Source organism: Xenopus laevis, chromosome 5L, assembly GCF_017654675.1.
Source record: "Xenopus laevis strain J_2021 chromosome 5L, Xenopus_laevis_v10.1, whole genome shotgun sequence".
In the NCBI taxonomy this organism is placed as follows: domain Eukaryota; kingdom Metazoa; phylum Chordata; class Amphibia; order Anura; family Pipidae; genus Xenopus; species Xenopus laevis.
Genome location: NC_054379.1, coordinates 135595234 through 135614295, shown reverse-complemented (window position 1 = coordinate 135614295; position 19062 = coordinate 135595234). Strand labels below are relative to the sequence as shown.

General features: G+C 37.4%; 1 protein-coding gene across 15 annotated transcripts in view; it reads right to left on the bottom strand.

Moving 5' to 3' along the window:
* The window catches only part of kif1a.L (kinesin family member 1A L homeolog), a 103353-nt gene that overhangs the window by 43166 nt on the left and 41125 nt on the right, over positions 1-19062 (bottom strand). For 10 of the 15 annotated variants that reach the window (XM_041563419.1, XM_041563425.1, XM_041563420.1 and 7 more), the window contains exons 6-23: positions 18396-18574; positions 17060-17171; positions 16788-16865; positions 16179-16244; positions 15203-15220; positions 14494-14569; positions 13689-13767; positions 12523-12665; positions 8102-8301; positions 6520-6599; positions 6159-6234; positions 4700-4779; positions 4402-4508; positions 3651-3734; positions 1524-1704; positions 1013-1085; positions 570-663; positions 207-355 (exon numbers count right to left, since the gene is read on the bottom strand). In XM_041563419.1, the coding sequence (XP_041419353.1) occupies positions 207-355; positions 570-663; positions 1013-1085; positions 1524-1704; positions 3651-3734; positions 4402-4508; positions 4700-4779; positions 6159-6234; positions 6520-6599; positions 8102-8301; positions 12523-12665; positions 13689-13767; positions 14494-14569; positions 15203-15220; positions 16179-16244; positions 16788-16865; positions 17060-17171; positions 18396-18574 (1875 nt within the window). The remainder of the gene's footprint in view (positions 1-206; positions 356-569; positions 664-1012; positions 1086-1523; positions 1705-3650; positions 3735-4401; positions 4509-4699; positions 4780-6158; positions 6235-6519; positions 6600-8101; positions 8302-12522; positions 12666-13688; positions 13768-14493; positions 14570-15202; positions 15221-16178; positions 16245-16787; positions 16866-17059; positions 17172-18395; positions 18575-19062) is intronic. The other 5 variants (XM_041563424.1, XM_041563428.1, XM_041563430.1 and 2 more) reach the window with 1 other exon arrangement.

Sequence of the window (19062 nt, the reverse complement as noted above, 5' to 3'; positions counted from 1 at the left end):
AAAATATTATAATCAGATTCAAAAGACAAATATTTAATAGATGGGTTTTGCATTTTACAACTTTAGTTTCAGATACCAGCCAATCCAAACTTCATACCTCATGGTATGTATCTATTCTGCCATTTTTGTCTCTCTTGTATTAATTTCCTTAAACGCAATAATAAAGAGAATGACAAAGCCCTAACTAGTTCATACTGTAACTTTACCTTTTTCTTTAATTCCACGCTGATAGCATTGGCTTCTTTAAGAAAGATGGCATTTCCCCAAAGTTGATCTCGAAGTGATGTAAACTGGTACCACTTCCACTTTCGAAAAGCCCATAATGCCAGATCATATTCCTGTTCTGTCCATTGAACTGGAAAGGAACAGACATTCAACTTCTAATTATTGAAATTATAAGAAAAAATTATGGTTTCACCTTTTAAAATTAAACATGAAACCCAAATTATTTTTTTTAATTAAAACATCCATGCTACATATGGCTATATATATATATATATATATATATATAGCCATATGTATACATATAATACATATAAAGCCATCAATCTTTTAAAATACCACTGTACCTTCATCTTCAGGTTCCTCCTCTTCCTCAGTAACTTCAGTGAAATATCTAGATTCCATCTGTCGCTGTAATGCTTCTAGTCTGCTTTCATAGTCCTGTAAAATAAGATTTACGGTATCTCAGTGCATTTTGCAATGTTCCTGGCCCTGAAGAATCCAAAGTATGTATAAATTCAAGAATGTGTGGGGCTACCACAATTAGTATCTGCTTTACCAGCTTGTATTAATTAAACCAAGTCTCTTTACTATTGGTTATATCATTTGTCAATGATTTGTAGACATGGGGCACAGAGCTGGAGGGCTCATGTTATGAGATATGGTCCCTGAAACTCAGACACTGGGCAAAGGTTATTCAGGGAGTCATTTACAAGTGAAATACAATGACATCTACTCCCACACCGAGTAACCTGTCCAGTCCAGTTACTGTGATATCACTCTGCCTCACCAGTCTCTGCTGTTCCAGAAGGTAATTAGCTTCCTCACGTTCTTTTCTGTATTGATCCTCCAGTTCTTGGAGCCTGGGAACATAAGATAGAAACCTGATGTTAGACACAGAAATGATAAGCTTCCTCAACCTCAAAATGCTTAATCTAGTCTGACACTAACTGATAAGACCTACTTATCTGGCACATCTGCAGTGATTATGAGTTCCCAGATGTGTATCTTTGTTCATAGATAACTGTAAACACATTCCTCCTTCTAAGAAACTGACAAACATTTGATGATTATGGTTTTTAATTGGCCGAATACCCTGGGTATGAATTCCAATTTATTTTGGTCCATGGGCCAATGGTGGTGTAACTTTATCACCTGTCTGGGGGAAATTATTATTTCTATACTGTTTTCATGTTAGTAATTTTAAAAAGAACGTTTTACCCAAATATATTTTGATATGACATAGGAAATAGTAGTTCAAGTGCTATTTTGCCCTCATTTTGTATTTCAGTTATATTCACCTCTGTTCCATCTCTTGTTTCATATCAATTCCCTGCTTCTCGAGGAGCTCTCTTTGAGCAAATGCCCAGTCCACAGGTTCAGATGGGGTCTCGGCACAAGGCGTGCGCTCCCTTTCCTGGCGAGCTTGCTCAGGGTGGGTGAAACGGAATACGTGGCTCTTACCCATAATGATTCTGTTTCCTGGAAGCCAAAAGATAAGTGCATGACATAAGGAGTAGATTATTCATTTCTTATAAAAAACTATAAAAACAATTACCCCATTAGTGAAGAAATTGAAAATAGAAATTGGCCCAGAAAGTATTAAAACCCCTACAATTCAATGAAAGCACAAGGTCTGATATAGAGGTGAAGGCATTCTGAGCAGGGATGGGCGAATTTGTCCCGTTTCGCTTCGCCAAAAATTCGCCACTGGCGAAATGTCGCCGATGCCCATTAAAGTCTATGGGCGTCAAAAAAATTTTGTCATGCGGCAAATTGTTTTGACGCACGTCTTTTTTATTTTGGCGCACAACGCCATACAAGTCTACGGGCGCCATTTTTTCAGCGAAACAAGGCGAAAAAATGCGCCCATCCCTAATTCTGAGGCAAGTCATTGCTCCATATTTATATAAAAAAAACTGGATGACATTTAAATTAAAGCATTTCACATGAGGAATCAAGCTGGTATCCCACAAACCTTTAGGCATTTGTAGATCAATGACACACTAATGCATTTGCACTAGATGCTGTTATATGCTAGCCATTCCATTTTTTCAGATATAAAAAAATCAGCCAGAATTGGAGTTCATGCAAACATAGAAGATCTAGGTCTTTAATCATTTTATATACAACTTCTGGGCCTTTAATGTTACTGCACCTTCACCAAGTCAGTTGATCTCTGCATGGTCCCAGTTTCCCCCTATCCCTATCCCCATTTTTGGAGTATGAAATCTAACTTATACTTAGCACAACGATCTGCAGCCAGTGGCTTATGAGCAACATATTGCTCACCGACACCTTGGATGTTGCTCCCAGTGGCCTGAAAGCAGGTGCTTATTTTTGAAATTCTGGTTTGCATAAAAAAAACAAGCGTACTGCCAAACAGAGCAGTTGAAAAAAACTCAGAAATTTGAATTTTTTTTAAGTAGTCTCTTTAAAACTTCGACTTTGACCATTCACCACCTAAAAGCTGCCGAAGTGCTGTTTTAGCCTATGGGGGACCTCCTAGAACCTGTATGGAGGTAATTGGGGGAGTTTGGGAGATCAAAGTTGAAAAAACTTCAATTCGAAGTAGGCCCACTTCGACCACAAAAAACTTCGACCAACATTCGGTTGGTCTTTTTGAATTCGAAGTTCAAAGTTTTTTTAACTTCGAACTTCAACCTTTGATAAATCTGCCCCTAAGGGGCAAAGTCATTTTTGGGTATTTCGACTAGGGAATAGTCCAACTTCAAGGTCAAGGTCAAATTTTTTTGAAGTACTGTCTCTTTAAAACTTCGACTTCGAACATTCACCACCTAAAAGCAGCCAAACTGCTGTTTTAGCCTATGGGGGACCTCCTAGAACCCGTATGGAGGCAATTCAGGAAGTTTAAAAAAAAAACTTCAAATCGAAGTAGCGCTACTTCGACCCCATAAAAACTTCGACCACCATTCAGTTGGTCTTTTTGAATTCGAAGTTCGAAGTTTTTTTTAACTTCGAACATCGACCTTTGATAAATATGCCCCTAAATTAACTTCTATTAAGAGTTCTAACCAACCTATAATGTCACCATCCATTCCCATTTTTTTATATTCACAACCCCCCAACAGTTGTATAACTTAGCCTTCTATTAACATTCTTATCTTTGCATCCAGTTCTTATATAATATTATGGTGCATCTCATCCAAGTCTATCTGACACAATATTCATCTGTGCAATAACTACGCATCCCTCATACTTCATTAGTCTGAGATATATGGTCAGTACGGGACAAACTGCAGGTCTTGCCACCTCACTTGCAAATTATTAAAGCTATTTCAAACATATGTTTTTGAACTGGTGATCATAAGCTCAGAGAAACCCACCAACACTCTTGCTGACTTGTAGTTCTATAGGAATTAAATAATGATAATATTGTTTAATAAATGCAAACGGAAATATCTCACCAGATCTCAGAGTACATGACTCTGTCAACTTCTTCCCATTTACATATGTGTCGGCTCCATCACAGGGCTCAAGAGTCACCACCACTGTAAAAAATGATAAATAATACAGGTTTGTACTGAGAAACACAAAAGGTGTTTTAAAAGTATTTGTGTACAGCTGTTATCCCTCAAGTGTTTCATAATATCAACCCATATAAATTCTAATATGGAAACTGAATAAAGCAACATGTACATGTGTAAACTACATCAAAATGTTATAACACATTATTTGATACAAGTGTGTTTACCAGATTATATTCATAGCATGCGGATTAGAAAAGATAGTCACCATGATCTATGTCTAGGCATCTTTTAAACCATGCTAAATGTTTATGATGATATATATTAGTGTCTCCTGGCCTACGTTACCCTGTATTGCAAAACAAACACTTTCCAGTTCAGTACAATTATGTGACCTGTTATCCAAAATGTTCAGGACCTGGGGTTTTCCAGATAAGAGTTTCTATAATTTGGATCTCCATGCCTTAAATGAACTAAAAATATAATGTAAACATTAATTAAACCCAATAGGATTGTTTTACCTCCGATAAGGATTAATTATATCTTAGCTTATTACAAGAAAAAAAGAAATCATTTTTAAAAATTAGCATTATTACATTAAAATGGAGTCTATGTGGGATGAGGTTCTGAGGTTTCTGGATAATGGGTTTCCAGATAACAGATCCTATACCTGTATTTAGTGCTCTAATACCTGATCCACAGCTCAATATATCACTCCGGAAAATACAATGCTCATCACGAATGAAGTGGCCACTCAGCACAATGTCCTGCCTCAATGTTGCATGCTCACGCCCAACTCTGTGATACAAAATGATTACAAAAGTTACAAGATGTGGTATTAAACATTTTTTTTATCCTGGGTGAATTTTTAAAATATATTTTCATGTAGAATCCTCTTAGGAAGAAGAGAATAGACTTATCTTTACTATTTTTTTACTGTCTAAATATGAAGGTTATTTACTGTAGGATAGCCGCGGTTACATGCTTACCTGGTAATACCATCTTTAATGTAATATAATAGACACTCAGACATCAGAGGATCTTCATTAAGGTTCACAAGGTGAGGAGTCTGATATAAAGAAAAAAACAGCAGAGAATTAGGAAACGAGTAGCTCAGGCACTGCAAAAAAAAGTTAGTGCTCTCAGCTAGAAGAAAAAAGTGAGGAGTTCCCACTGTACATTGAACCTAAACTTGTCATATTCTTAGGGATATTCTATTATGGGAACTATAAATGATGCAGTTGAAGAGCACAAAAAGAGAAATGGAATCATTCAGAAAATAATGGGATTATTAATTGCTATCTGTAGCTGGATAACAGAGAATCCTAAAAGAGATGTTTGCATAGGCTTCTTCATGTCATCCCACACACATAGTGCCTACGAAGTTCCTCTACTATCTTTTGTCTCATCTTCTGCTTCTTTACCATCTCCTAGAACTTCTGTTCCAAACTTACTAAAGGCTGGGTGCAATCTTATTTTCCCAGATACCTGCCCGCTACTCTCCTTTCTAAAATATTCACCGTAGCTGTTTAATTCCAACTCCAATCATGGTCTGTTCCCCACCTAACCTCATTCTTAATGCCAAGTCTTGTTTGTCTTTTTTGGATCCTATTCTTTAAGAGGCCCAACCTCTTTTAACTTCCATTTACAAAAACAAAATATCACTTCAAGGTTTGCAAACATTCCAAATAACAATATTGATAGCATACATTTTAGAAAGTAGCAGAGAAGGAAAATATTGATGCAGTAAACAAAGGGACAGCGTTCCTTTACCCCTGAATCCTTTTTCAGATATAAGGCCCCAAAGATAACATGAAATCAAGTTTGAAGACAGAACAGGCAGATAGAGTGATGGTGCACACCAAACCTACACCAACCTCTTTGGGTGAAAATACCCCGACGAGTTCTGAGCACAGCTCTCTAGTTGGGGATGATATCTGACAATCCAAGGGAAGGGAAAGTTGTAACATACACTCAGCAAGACAAAGACATAAATAACACAAACCTGTGTCACCTATTTTTAAAACATGCTTTCAATGAATACTTTCCAGCTAGCAAAACAAAAAAAATATAGATTTATATTATAAATCATTTCTAAAATGTTGCACAAAGAATTGCAGGTAGTGCCCAGGATTGTGAAACTGTGAAAACATGATGGAGCATGGGATTTTAAACTTAATAATGCCGGAAATGGGGGTTAAATGAAGGCTATTTGCACCAGTGCACTTGTGGGTCAGCCAATTATTATTTGCAGATTCTGCATAGTGATAATCACTGTATGCCATTACCCTAAGGTTGAAAAATAATAACAGCCAATGTAAGGTAAAAAGAGTAACAAATAAATACAGTTGCTATATATAATATTTTGCTCATTTTTTTACATTAGCACTCTCTGATCTCTGATCTTTAGCTTCAACAAACAAGAGTAAGTATATCATCAGGACTTACCTTTTTAGGTGAAAAGACTCCAAGTGTTCCTCCATCTTCTCTCATAGCTACTCCCATCTCTGCCAGCAAAGCTTCTCTATAATGGAAAGCAAGCAGGTGCCAAAGTGAATAGAGACTAACATAGAATTGTATGTCTGAACCCTATATATACACATGCATATATAGCTGCTTAGCAACTCTAAATTGTCTAAATAAGTACCTCCTATTGACCAAGAATGTTAATTTCCTCAATACTTTATGTGCATCATGTATAGATGTTTCTGTTTTCATAATCATTATGCTTGTCAATATTGACCCTCTTTAAGCCATACACATGCTATTTATTCTGCCTGTTATATATTTCGCCTTACGTCCCTCTTACCTGTCCATGCGTATAGCTTCAGTCCTGCGCAGCTTTTCCTCCCAAGTCTCATTCAACTCTGCTATAATCTTTTCAGTCTCCTACAGTAAAGGAAATAGATTTTTATCCACCATTTTTTCCCTGTTTGTTATACCTAAGGTAAAGCACTGCGTATCTTGTCAGCACTATATAAATAAATGATGATGAAATAGAAGATTTATTGGTAAAATATCACACCCCACAATGGAGTACCTCTTCTAGGTAGACTGACATATTCAACTTCTGCTGCTGTCCTGTCTTGTGCATCATGAATGTACAGACTCTCTTCAACCAGGGCACCACCCAGCTCTACCCTGTTCACTAAAATGTCATATCAATAACATATTTGGGAAGAAAGTAACATCACAGTAACAATAAGGGGGTCTAAAGCTGCAACTGGACACAATATGTGTAGCAGAAGATGGTCAATGCCAAAGTAATAAAATCTGTGCTGAGTGCAGGCTCTGTAACACTATTATCATTGTTATTGAACAAGTCACTCCTGTGAATATTTTATGCCAATAAAAAGAACTTGCAGGCCATTAGCCTGCCAGAACACATCAAAATCAAGTGCAGTGATGTAGTCCCCTATACTGTCCCATATATAAGTAGGGGGAATGTTAGCATCTGCAAGTTGAATGATATTTAACACTATCCAAAACCTAGTTTTTCTCCAACTTACATAGATGATCGTGGCCCCTACTGGACACCAGTCAGTATTTGCATCTATTTTGCTTTTCTAAGTGTATTTTGCTTTCATAAATATACCCTGATGACCTTGGATTAAATGGCATTTTCTTGTACATTGTAATCAGGGCTTTTTCAGAGGAATATAAATAAATGGGGAAAGGGGTGGTCAATGCCTGAAAATGTGCATATGGCGAATTCAACGAATCGTCATTACCTTAAAGGAACAGTAGCACCAAAAAATTAAAGTATTTTAAAGTAATTAAAAAAATATCATGTAGTGTTGCCCTGCACTGGTAAAACGGATCTGTTTGCTTCAGAAACACTACTATAGATCATATAAACAAGCTGCTGTCTGGCAATGGCAGAAATTGAAAAAAGGCTACACAGCAGCTTATTTATATAAACAATAGTAGTGTTTCTGAAGCAAACACGCCAGTTTTACCAGTGCAGGGCAACACTTCATTATATTTTTATTACTTTAAAACACTTTAATTTTTTGATGTTACTGTTCCTTTACTTAAAAGTGTACTACTGTATTAATAGCCTTTAACTTCGCTCCTCTGGTGTCGCACATTCATCTATATCTGTTCTTGTGGGGGATAGCTGGTGCAGGTTGCCAAATCTTCTTGGCCTGGCTCTGTGCCAAACTAGCATAAGTCCAATCTTGATTTGAAGTCACACGTCTATATGTATGTGCTTGTGTCTCTAATAGAGTTGGCATGTTTTCACATAGCTACATGAGTGATTTAACTCATAGTCTGTGGTTGTCAGCTGCTGTAAATCATATCAAGTAACTTGAGACTGCAGCACAACAGAATCTTGTGAAGAGCATATCTTTCCTTGAACAACAAAGAAGCTGACATTTTTTGTATACCTTGAGTCTCTCAATGGCTTCTTCACTGCCAGGTGTGAATGCCAGGCGCTCATGTAGGCTAGTGACAGATGCAGCTCGGCTGGACAAACCAGACATGGAAGACGAAGGACTCATACCAGTCAGGGCATTAACGGCTGTGAAGAGATTGTCAGGAGCGTGACGTGTATGTAGCACATTCCCATTATCCACAGGACAAACATCTATAGAGAGCAAAGCCAAAGAGAGGGCCCGGGGAGATGCATAAACACAGGATGGAATGGATGGAACATGGACATGCAAAAAAAAAAAAAAATTTAACACAAGTAAGAAAATAAAGGGATGGGTTAATGTTCATTAAATGTTATCAAATAATATAAAAACATGAAATAGCAGGCAATATGGATATATAGAAAGTTGTTTGTATGGGTGAGATGAGAAGCCATGAAATATTATAGCATGGACAATATTAAGTAAATAAAAAGTAAAAAAACATACAAACATATTTACAAACAGAAATAATGGTAATTTAAAAGAAAATGTGTAAATTGCAGAGGAAAAGGATCCATGGACAGGCAGAACAAGACAAAGGATAATTAAAGTGGAGGTGGAGGAGAGAATTATAGGAAATGAAGGATTTAGGACAAGCAGAGAAGCAAGAAGAGAAATTTCATGTTTGGATGGCACAAGTAGATCACAGGGAGAGGACACAAGGAGCCAAGTACAGAATGGACCACCTATTTGACTGCATCTTTCAAAACAGTCCTAAATGTAAAATACAGATTAAACTTCATATTTTAAGAACCCAAAATACATCAGTCCTTAAGAACAAAGCATACCTTCATGATGTCAGCACTGCAGCGCTGGGCTTTTCTTTAGCATAGGACATTATTATTGTGATGATTATTATTAACACATATATTTAAACACATTCCACATCATTGTGCGATAGAAGGGTATATACGTCCGCCATGCAGATTGCTCATTACAGCTTAAAATCCAAAATAGGAAATAGTGTATTTGTATCATATGCCTGAACTCATGTGATTGGGTGTAATGATGAGAATCCTGCCTCAGTCTTACAACAGTCACACTGTGTGAGATTTCATGCTGCCTTAATGCCGCACCATTGAGTCCAATCATAGGCAAGAAAATAAAAGGAATAGTATACTTATGGCCACAGAAATTTTGACTAGGTTATCAAAGCTGGGATAGGTGGTAGGGTGATCTGTTATATGCAACAGTCTCTGTCTCAGTCTCACTATTATCATAAAGTACTGTAAAATTGGTTGCATAGATTATTTGTAACCCTCGTTGTGAGGGGATGAGAAACAAGGGACAAAATCATATGGAGAAAGACTGGCACAAGCTGAACCTTAACTATTTATTAAAAAGTTTCATTACCTTATATAGTGCAAGAATATGAATTAGGCTATTCTTGCACTATGTTAAAGGGATTGTTCACCTTTCAATTAACTTTTATTATGATGTAGAGAGTGATATTCTAAGACAATATGCAATTGATTTCATTTTTTATTGTTTTGTTATTTAGCTTTTTATTCACAAGCTCAGCAGTTTGCAATTTAAGCAATCTGGTTGCTAGGGTCCAAGTTACCCTAGCAACCATGCATTGATTTGAATAAGAGACTGGAATATGAATGGGAGAGGCCTGAATAGAAAGATGAGTAATAAAAAAGTAGCAATAACAATACATTTGTAGCCTTACAGAGCATTTGTTTTTTAGATGGGGTCAGTGACCCCCATTTGAAGCTGGAAAGAGTCAGAAGAAGAAAGCATATAATTATATAAAAATATATAAAAATATATATAACAATCAACTAATTGAAAGTTGCTTAGAACTGGCAATACTATAAGATACTAAAAGCTAACTTAAAGGTGAACTACCTATTTAAGGGTGATGGAACTTGCAATAAATAGTTAAGCAGTAATATTGACTGAGGTTCAGTTTGTGCAGCTTGATTTCTCCAAGAATTCTTCATTAATTCTCCTCTAGCTGAAGATCTGGGGCATGCGCACCTGGACCCACCGTTTGATATGATGAGTCTAGTGCTCTGTGTAGTAAGCGTAGCGTGGCTTGCTTAAACAAGCCCCTCCTACAACCATAAGCCACACCCATTGTTATAAAGCCTTATGCACCAATACTTTCTGGTTTCACCCACTTTAAAGCAAAGCCATTTTGCTATTTCCTTTTTGGTATTTTGTTCTAATGCACAGTTTAATGGCCAGTATGCATAGATTTACTTATCTGACCTGTAGGGACCCCAAAATGAAAATTGTGAATATGACTTTTCTTGGCTGCCAATTCAGCTTCTGCAAACACAGCCTCTTTTCTGTGTATTGTGTGTCATAAAAAACTCAACCCCATCTTATTCTATATTCCCCTAGATTATTTCATATATATCATTCTCTCACTATTCCTTAATCTGCTGCTGTTTAATACCTTCATTTTCTCTTTTTGTTTCCCCTGTTTTTTCTTCTCTTCTTTTCTCTATAACCCTCTCTGATGCCTTCACCTTCTTTATCTGTTTAACACTTCTCTATCTTTTCTACTTCTGTACCAGCAATCTTTTCTCTCTTTTAATTATATATTTAACTATATTATATTTTACCTGTGCATTGTATTTAAATGCAGAAGTGGAGAGGAGCAAAAGAAAGTTTCAGGAATCAAAACTCTTGCATCCCCCCTGAGGGGATTCACAGACATAAAGAAGTGAAGGGATGGCATCTCTGTGCATCCCTCCTCAATTCCAGTACTGGGTAAGTCTACCTTTTATCATTCAGCAACTGGTTATTTTTCCTGAAAACTGGACAAAATCATAAGCCCCATTTTAGAAAAGCCTATTGCTGATGTTTTTCTTTTTTTTCCAAAATGTAATAATAACAAGACATATCCAAATGAACAGTGCTTTGGTCAGTGGATGATAAAGCAGTACCATGCTAGCAGCATCAATTATGCTTCATACACCCAATTGTGGAGAAAAAATGCAGGCAAGTATTTCATTATGCTCAAGAGATGCCTTTGTAGAAATTTCTGCCATTCTCACAGCATACTAAACAGAATGGGGCTCTTGAGTGCTGACAGCCACTGGGAAATTCTTCTCTCAACAAAAGGCCCTCTCATTCTCTCTCTCTTTCTCATTCTCTCTCTCTCTATTTTAGAGCATACATCATCCTGTTCGCATTTCAAGTAATGTGGTTATTTCTAGATTTCTTGTACTTTTAACAAAGTAAGGGAAATGTACAAAATTAATTACCAACAGTATAATTAACTTATAAGAAAACTATGCAGCATAACTGAGATACCGATGTAGTGACCCTTTTAGCTCCACTGTGTTACAGGCTGTGGAGGTGAAAGGGAGATTGGTAGAATTGTTAAAAGCAACTTATCAGCCACACATCCCACAATTCATTCAGTTACATGTGGCTACAGTACATAACTATTAGGGGCAGATTTATCAAGGGTCGAGGGAATTTTTGAATTCAAAAAATTCAAAATTCGAAGTAATTTTTGGATACTTCGACCATCGAATAGGATACTACGACTTCGAATTTACTTCGAATTCGATTTGAAGTAAAAATCGTTCGAATATTCGATAATCGAAAGTACTGTCTCTTTAAAAAAACTTCGACTTATATATAATTAAACCAAATTAAACCTGTTAATGCTATGTTACCATATGGGGACCTTCTACAACATTTTTCTAAGTCTTTACACATCGAATAAAATTCCTTTGACCGTACTCTAAAATCATTCGAATCGTTTGGACGATCAAACAATTTTTATTCGACCGCAGGATTGCCAAATTTGCTGAAAAAACTTCGAATATCAAATTCAAAGTTTTTTAATTCGATGGTTGAATTTCGAAGTTTTTGTACTTCGAAATTCGACCCTTGATAAATCTGCCCCTTAGTGTAGCTGAACTTTCACATCTAACTTGCACCATTAAGAATGCAAAATGTAAATTCAGTATTTCACAATTGATTTAGATATGGTGTAATCCTGGATATTCTATTACACGTATGGGCCTGTTATCCAGAATGCTTGGGACCTGGGGTTTTCCTGATAAGGGATTTTACTATAATTTAGATCTCCATACCTTCAGTCTACTAAAAATAATTTAAATATTAATAATTCCAACAGGATTGTTTTGCCTACAATAAGGTTTAATTATGCCTTAGTTGGGATCAAGGCACTGTTTTATTATTACAGAAAAGAAGGAAATAATTTTAAAATTTTTTAATTATTTTATTAAAATGGAGTCTATGGGAGATGTCCTTCCTGTAATTCAGAGCTTCCTGGATAACGGCTTTCCAGATAACAGATCCTATACCTGTATAAATATTAAAACCATATAAAATTGCATAAAATGGCTTTAATGAATTCAAGGCCTAACTGTGTAAATGGGTATAAATAGTTCACTCACTGTCAATAATATCAGACAATCCTTGTGCACCCAAGAGCTCCCTCAGTCGTGACACCTCATCTTTCAGCTCACGGATCAGACGGTTATTTGGATCCTCATTTATAACAGCATTGCATCTAATCTGTTTGGCACGGTCAGCATATCTGTGTGGAAAGAGCACCAGGTTACGTTCATGTATATAGTAAAACAATAAACATTAACTAATGTTTGTGTATTGAATGTTATATTATTTTAATATGTTTGTAGGGGATCAGACAAATCCTTCCCCTGTTTTTCTGTCTGTGACATCATCCAGCCGAGTTACAGCCTGGAGAGCCGTCCGATTGGCTGGGCGCCCCAGTGCATGCTTGGGAGAGGGTGGATGCCTGACTTTGGAGCCAAATGTACAGGATCTCCAACAGAGCTTATAGAGGGATGCATGCTGCAACAGCCAAACAGATCCAGATCTGTGAAGAGTGACAGTGCTGTTTGAAAGGATTGTGCCGGAAGAAGGAAAAAGAAAGGGCTCTGCTTAAGAAAGTATTTGAGCATCAGGGAGAGTCAGTTTCTATCTCCTGCCTGTGGATACTTTGGCCACTGTGTGTTCCCTCTGGGTGAGGACAGGTCTTGCTTGTGTACCTGCTACGTGGGAGTGGCTACTACTTTCAAAGGGAAAGAGCTCTTGGGGAAGGGACATTGAACTAACCTGATTTATTCTACATTTATCCACCCAGTGTGTAGTGTGGGACTGTGGCATTGAGAGACTGTGCCAGGGGTTGATAGTCCACACAGGCTCCCCAGAGTAAAGTGATATTGTGTGATTTGCATTTACATTTACTAAATACAATTTTACATAAAGTTTATATTTGTTTTACTGCAAACTGTGTGTTTCATTCTTCCTTGTTGAAACCCCCTGAGCTGTGTGTTCCTCACTGCTCCCTAGGTGGAGGTATAAATCCGAGTTCCCAATATTTTTCATACGCAAAAGGGACTCAGGGCCCTGGATTACCAAGGGTTAATTGCTATTTAAAGAGACAGTAAACAAATTATGGTTATATGTTTCTCTGTCGGAGCGAGCTGATTATGATGACCTCCTGTGATGTAGAAACATGCACATTGTATAATGGAATGGCTTATCTGTTTTCTAAATAAACCTTATCTGAAAGACATGGGTTCAGAGGTCTTACCTTAAAGTGCTGAGGGTTTCATCATAATTGATATCTGCTGGGCTCAGTGCAGCAACCATGGCTGTGCGAGAGTTCCCACCTGTTGGAGAGGAAGAGAACTTAGCAAGAACCTACCAGTTAAGGACTAACTGCAACGACAAATAGATTTATTCACCATGTATGCTACAGCCAATCTACACAAGTGTTTTTATTAGGGCAGAGACATACATGGAGATTCAGGGAGATTTAGACGCCTGGCGACAAATCGCCTCTTCTTTGGTCGACTAAGCTCTCCGAACTGCCTTTCTGCCGGCTAGCATCGAAATTACCAGTGGGATGGCACTCGGAGCACTTCGATTTTCAAAGTCACCCGACGTTTCCTCGTGAGGCATCTTTAGGTGACTCCGGAAAATGAAATGCTCAGAGTGCCATCCTGCCGGCGATTTAGATTCTAGTCTGGCGGGATGGCAGTTCGGGGAGATTAGTCACCTGAAGCAGAGGCGATTTGTCGCCGGGTGACTAATCTCCCCGAATTTCCACATGTCTGCCCTTCGGGATACTAATTTCTTAGTTCTGAACTTATAGATCTTATAGAGAGATAAATAAATAGATGATAAATAGATAGATAGCCTGAGCATAGAGCTAGAATAGCGTAGATAACAGATAGGTAGATAAATAGATAGATACAGTAGACAGACAGACGATTGGATTACTTTTGTGCAAGATGCTGCTCATATCCACGTGTGTTTTGCCTTTATAGGTACAGTTAAATACTGTAGCATGTTACACATTCCTGCCATGTAAATATGTGGAATAAGATTATTACCTAAATTCTCTCTCAGGAGCCAAGTGAGCACTGAATCTCGGTAGGGAACAAAATCATTTTTCTTCTTCTTTTTGTTCTGCAGTGAATTAAATGAAATATCATAAGTGTTTATGATATGTAGATCAGCTTGTGCCACAGGTTCTGGCCTTGTGCTTATCACTTCCTGCTTACCCACCATATTCACATCTACCTATCTTCTCCTGCTGAGCCAGAATCTAAACGGGATGTTCACTTTTGAGTTAACTTTTCTAATATAGAAAGTAATATTCTGATATATGTGGGGTTTTTTGTATTATTGAGCTTTTATTTGAGACTGGGATCTGAATTGGAAAGGACCTAAATAGAAAGATGAATAATCAAATAGCAACAGCAATAAATGTGTAGCTTTACTGAACATTTCTTTAATAGATGAGGTCAGTGACCCCTATTTGAAGCTAGAAGTCAGAAGAATTATAAGAATTATAAGATAGAAGTCATAAAATTATAAAAAAAGAAATAATGAAGACCATCAGATAAGTTGCTTAGAATTGGCCATTCAATAACATTTTAAAAGTTAACTTAAAGGTGAAGCACCCCTTTAAAAAAAAACACCTGACTCTTGCTAGCAATTCTCAAACAGATTATCTTGCTTCGTTTCAATATCCTATTAAACGTTTATGTTTTAATATGTCTTTTTAGGTTATTTTACCACATTAATAAGAAATCCCACCTTATTGGTTCCAGAGTCCTGTGGAAAGATAGAAAACGTATATTTAAGTGACCTAGAATACAAAGACACAACCACAGAGCACACTGCTAGATATATGCCAACTGAATTCTAGGGTGCATAATATGCTAATGGCTCAATCATGTTATCCAATAATCCTTGATTTAGATTAGGGATGCACCGAATCCACTTTTTTGGATTCGGCCGAACCCCCGAATCCTTCGGGAAAGATTTGGCCGAATACCGAACCGAATCCTAAGGGGAAATTTTTTTTTACTTCCTTGTTTTGTGACAAAAAAGTCATGCGATTTCCCTCCCCACCCCTAATTTGCATATGCAAATTAGGATTCGGTTCGGCCAGACAGAAGGATTCGGCTAAATCTGAATCCTGCTGAAAAAGGCCGAATCCTGGATTCGGTGCATCCCTAATTTAGATATAATAAATGGTGCTAGGATTTAACATTCCCAGATATTCACTGTAAGTGCCATGTTCATATTTAAAGTTTATTGACGCAAAGCCTGTTTGTTGAATACAAATTTTATTTATCATAAAAAGATTAGCATTTTGTATACAGCAATGGTGAAAGGGGAAATATGGGTGGCATAACCAAGGTTGGACTGGGCTGGCGGGACACCAGGTAAAAACCTGTAATGCCCAGTTGACCCAAACCCGCACCTGTCTACTACCCACAATGGCCTGGCTGCGTTGCCCCATGATCTCGCCCCCCAGCCCCAAACAAGGGAAGAGGTATGAGTGCTGGGTCTGGAGGGGGGGTTGTGGGGCCAGGGGCCTGGAGGGGGGGATGGGGGCCCCTGTATCAGAAGCCCCAGTGGGCCTCAGACCCTAGAGTCCGACACTGGTTCTAATGTAAGGAATAACATAACAGGAAACTAATTTTAACAAAAAGAAGCAAAAGCATTGTACTTTGCAGCTGAAGGAAGTGGATTGTGTTGACAGAAGGCATAAGGTATAACCTACCATTTCAGCAAGAGCAGAGATCACTTTTCCAAGGGTAGTGAGAGATTTGTTGATGTTTGCACCTTCCTGTTTTGGCAGGAGAAAGCATAAATAGCTATAATCAAAGAGAACGTGTACAGGAAAACAGACAGCTGAAACCATATTATTAATGAGGTTTGTTCTAAATTAACACACATGAGGTGTGCCCTGCTCACCCCAATATTTGTAAAGGATTGAAATACCCGACAGGTGCACAGGCAGTTATTGTGCACTTTAGCTTAGACATGGTATTGTTATGGCACCTTGTCCTGCATTCCAAACTTGTTAGAGTAAGAATGTAAACGGGGAGTTCACTTTTAAATGTACAAGTATTTTTTTGCTAGGGTCCAATTTACATTATCAACCAGGCGGTGGTTTGAATGTGAGCTTGGAAGCTGAAAAGGAGAGAGTCTGAATAGAAAGATAAGTAATAAAATTGTCAACACCAGTGCAATCTGTAACATATAGCCCCTTTATAATACTGCTGGCAAGGGAACATTTAATGCATCACAGAAAATCATAATTCCCTATTGATAATTGCTGTGTTCCATCACTTATAAGTCAACATTAGATAATAGAAGGTCTTCTTACCTTTAATCTTGTACCCTTTGCACCTGTAGAATCAGCTCTTTCACTTCCAGCAAGATCTACGAGGCTTATTTTACTGACCTGTAGAGGCAGAAACATTAAAAAGTTCTTGTAGGCAACCCTGGTGAAAGCCATGTTGTTTTCTTGTTCAAATTTATAGTAGCAGTCCATTCAAAGTCAAAAATCAAACATTTATGGTGTAAATTTCTATTTTGATTGCATTTTGGACGGTGCATTTGACCTTTTCTTAATGCCCAGATATCACTGTACATTACCTTCTCTGTTGTGTTCTCGGTATCAGCATCGTGTCTGCGCTGGGTAAAGATAATGTTGAAGACAGCATGGGATCGACTGCTTGTTTCATTCATGTTGGTAGCAGCAACAGTCCTACAAGACAAAAAAGATGAAATCCAAATGTTTAGACCCCACTGAGGAATAAAAACAGATCCATATAATTTACAAGAGAACAATTTACAGGCAGGGGAAATGAAAACACTGCGAGACATTAATTGAATGGCTCTACCATATTCTTTTTTCAGTTAGGTTCCTGAGTTATTTTGGGCCTATGTTAACGAAGGTCTTATGATATAGGCCAGGCACTAATTTTACTGGAAATCTTTTTATATGTGTTTTAGTGGATAGTAAATGAAAGATTATTCTTCTGTTTTTGGAAGTTTCTGGACTTAATACTGGAAAATTTATTGCTGTTTATACCTGTGTGAGTTTGTGTAAGCTTTAATATGCTCAGATGTGCTCAAATGAATTGGTGGGTCGCATACCCCATTCCTCTGAAATCCATACCTCCCAACATTTTGGAAGTGAAAAGAGGGACAATAATTTTTTTTCGCACGTAGCGCAGCAAATTTTTTTGGACCATGCCCTTTCTGTGGCCACACCCCCTATTTACCATGTTAATTTTACAAAATTTGGCAGGTTTCAAAATTGTTACAAAGTATCTTAGCTCTTAACCTCTTAGCTGTTCTGTGCTCTCTGCTAAAAGCCAATTAAGTGAGAAACTTTGTTTCTTTTTCTGGCTGTTCAGAGCAGAGAAAATAGGGACTTTCCAGTACAAATGAGGGACTGCAGGTTTAGCTGTCAAAAGAGGGACTGTCTCTCCGAAAAAGGGACAGTTGGGAGGTATGCAAATCCAGTCTGGCTTTAAGGATCAGGCAAATGTGGAGACTGGATGGGTGTCTGAAAATGTTCATGACCGCCTAAATAAAGAAGGGTTTAACTCTAAGAAAACATGTTAGAGGTTCAGGAGCAAAAATGCAGTAGTCTGCACATCAACTGGTCGATTAACACTGATTAGTATAGTGCAATTAAACTATGTGCAACTATATCTGTTATGTCTACAGTGGGATTAAGAGGTTAATTGCTTCTATTTTATCTCCAGTATGTAGTGACAACCACTGAATTCAACTGCATAATAATCACATGTCTAATGTTTTAATTCAGTGTTACACAAACTCATTGGTTGTAAAGCAGAGAAAAAAATATTTGTCAATTTTGAGTTTTATTAACACATTTTAGCCATTAAATATTTACACTAATTACTACTGTTATGGCCCATAGTCAAACGACAAATATAAAAATAAGTTATTGTAATACCTGGCCTTGTTACCAGAGTCCATGAGATCCTGAATATCCTGGTAAGAAGTGACGGCAAGTTTCGAAAGATCTTCCACATAGGGTCCCAGAAGGGGGTGTTCACGCACTCGCAGGTTCCCCTTGTTTTTGGGGTTCAGCAAGTCTCTAACTCGCTCACAGTATATTTCCATATAACTGACCTAAAGATCAGAGAGTAGCAGTAATCTAAAGGTGTGTTTCATCACATATTTACTTATTTTCCTTGATCCTTTTTCATTTAATCAATAAAGAGTTAAATATCTATATGAGAATTGACTGGAAACACCAACATATGAGAAGGATTTGTATTCTTGTAAATGCAACATACTCTTATCCTGCACTAAAATAAGGTGTGTTTGTATTACAAACAATAATATAGCTTATATAAATTAGCTGCTGTGTAGTCATGAGAGTTACAAATTAGATTGCATAAGGCTGTATGGGCCACGTTAAAGTAACTTTTAACAGATAATCATATTTCCTTCATGGTTTTATTAAAAGAAAGGGAAAGAGAAAGAAACCGTTCTTGAATTGTTTGGTTACTTCAAAAGACCCTCCTCCACCTTCCACAATTTCCAGGGCCATTTATAGAGGAACCTCTTTAGGACCAGTTTGTAGATTTTACTAATTGATGCACATTCTTAATTCA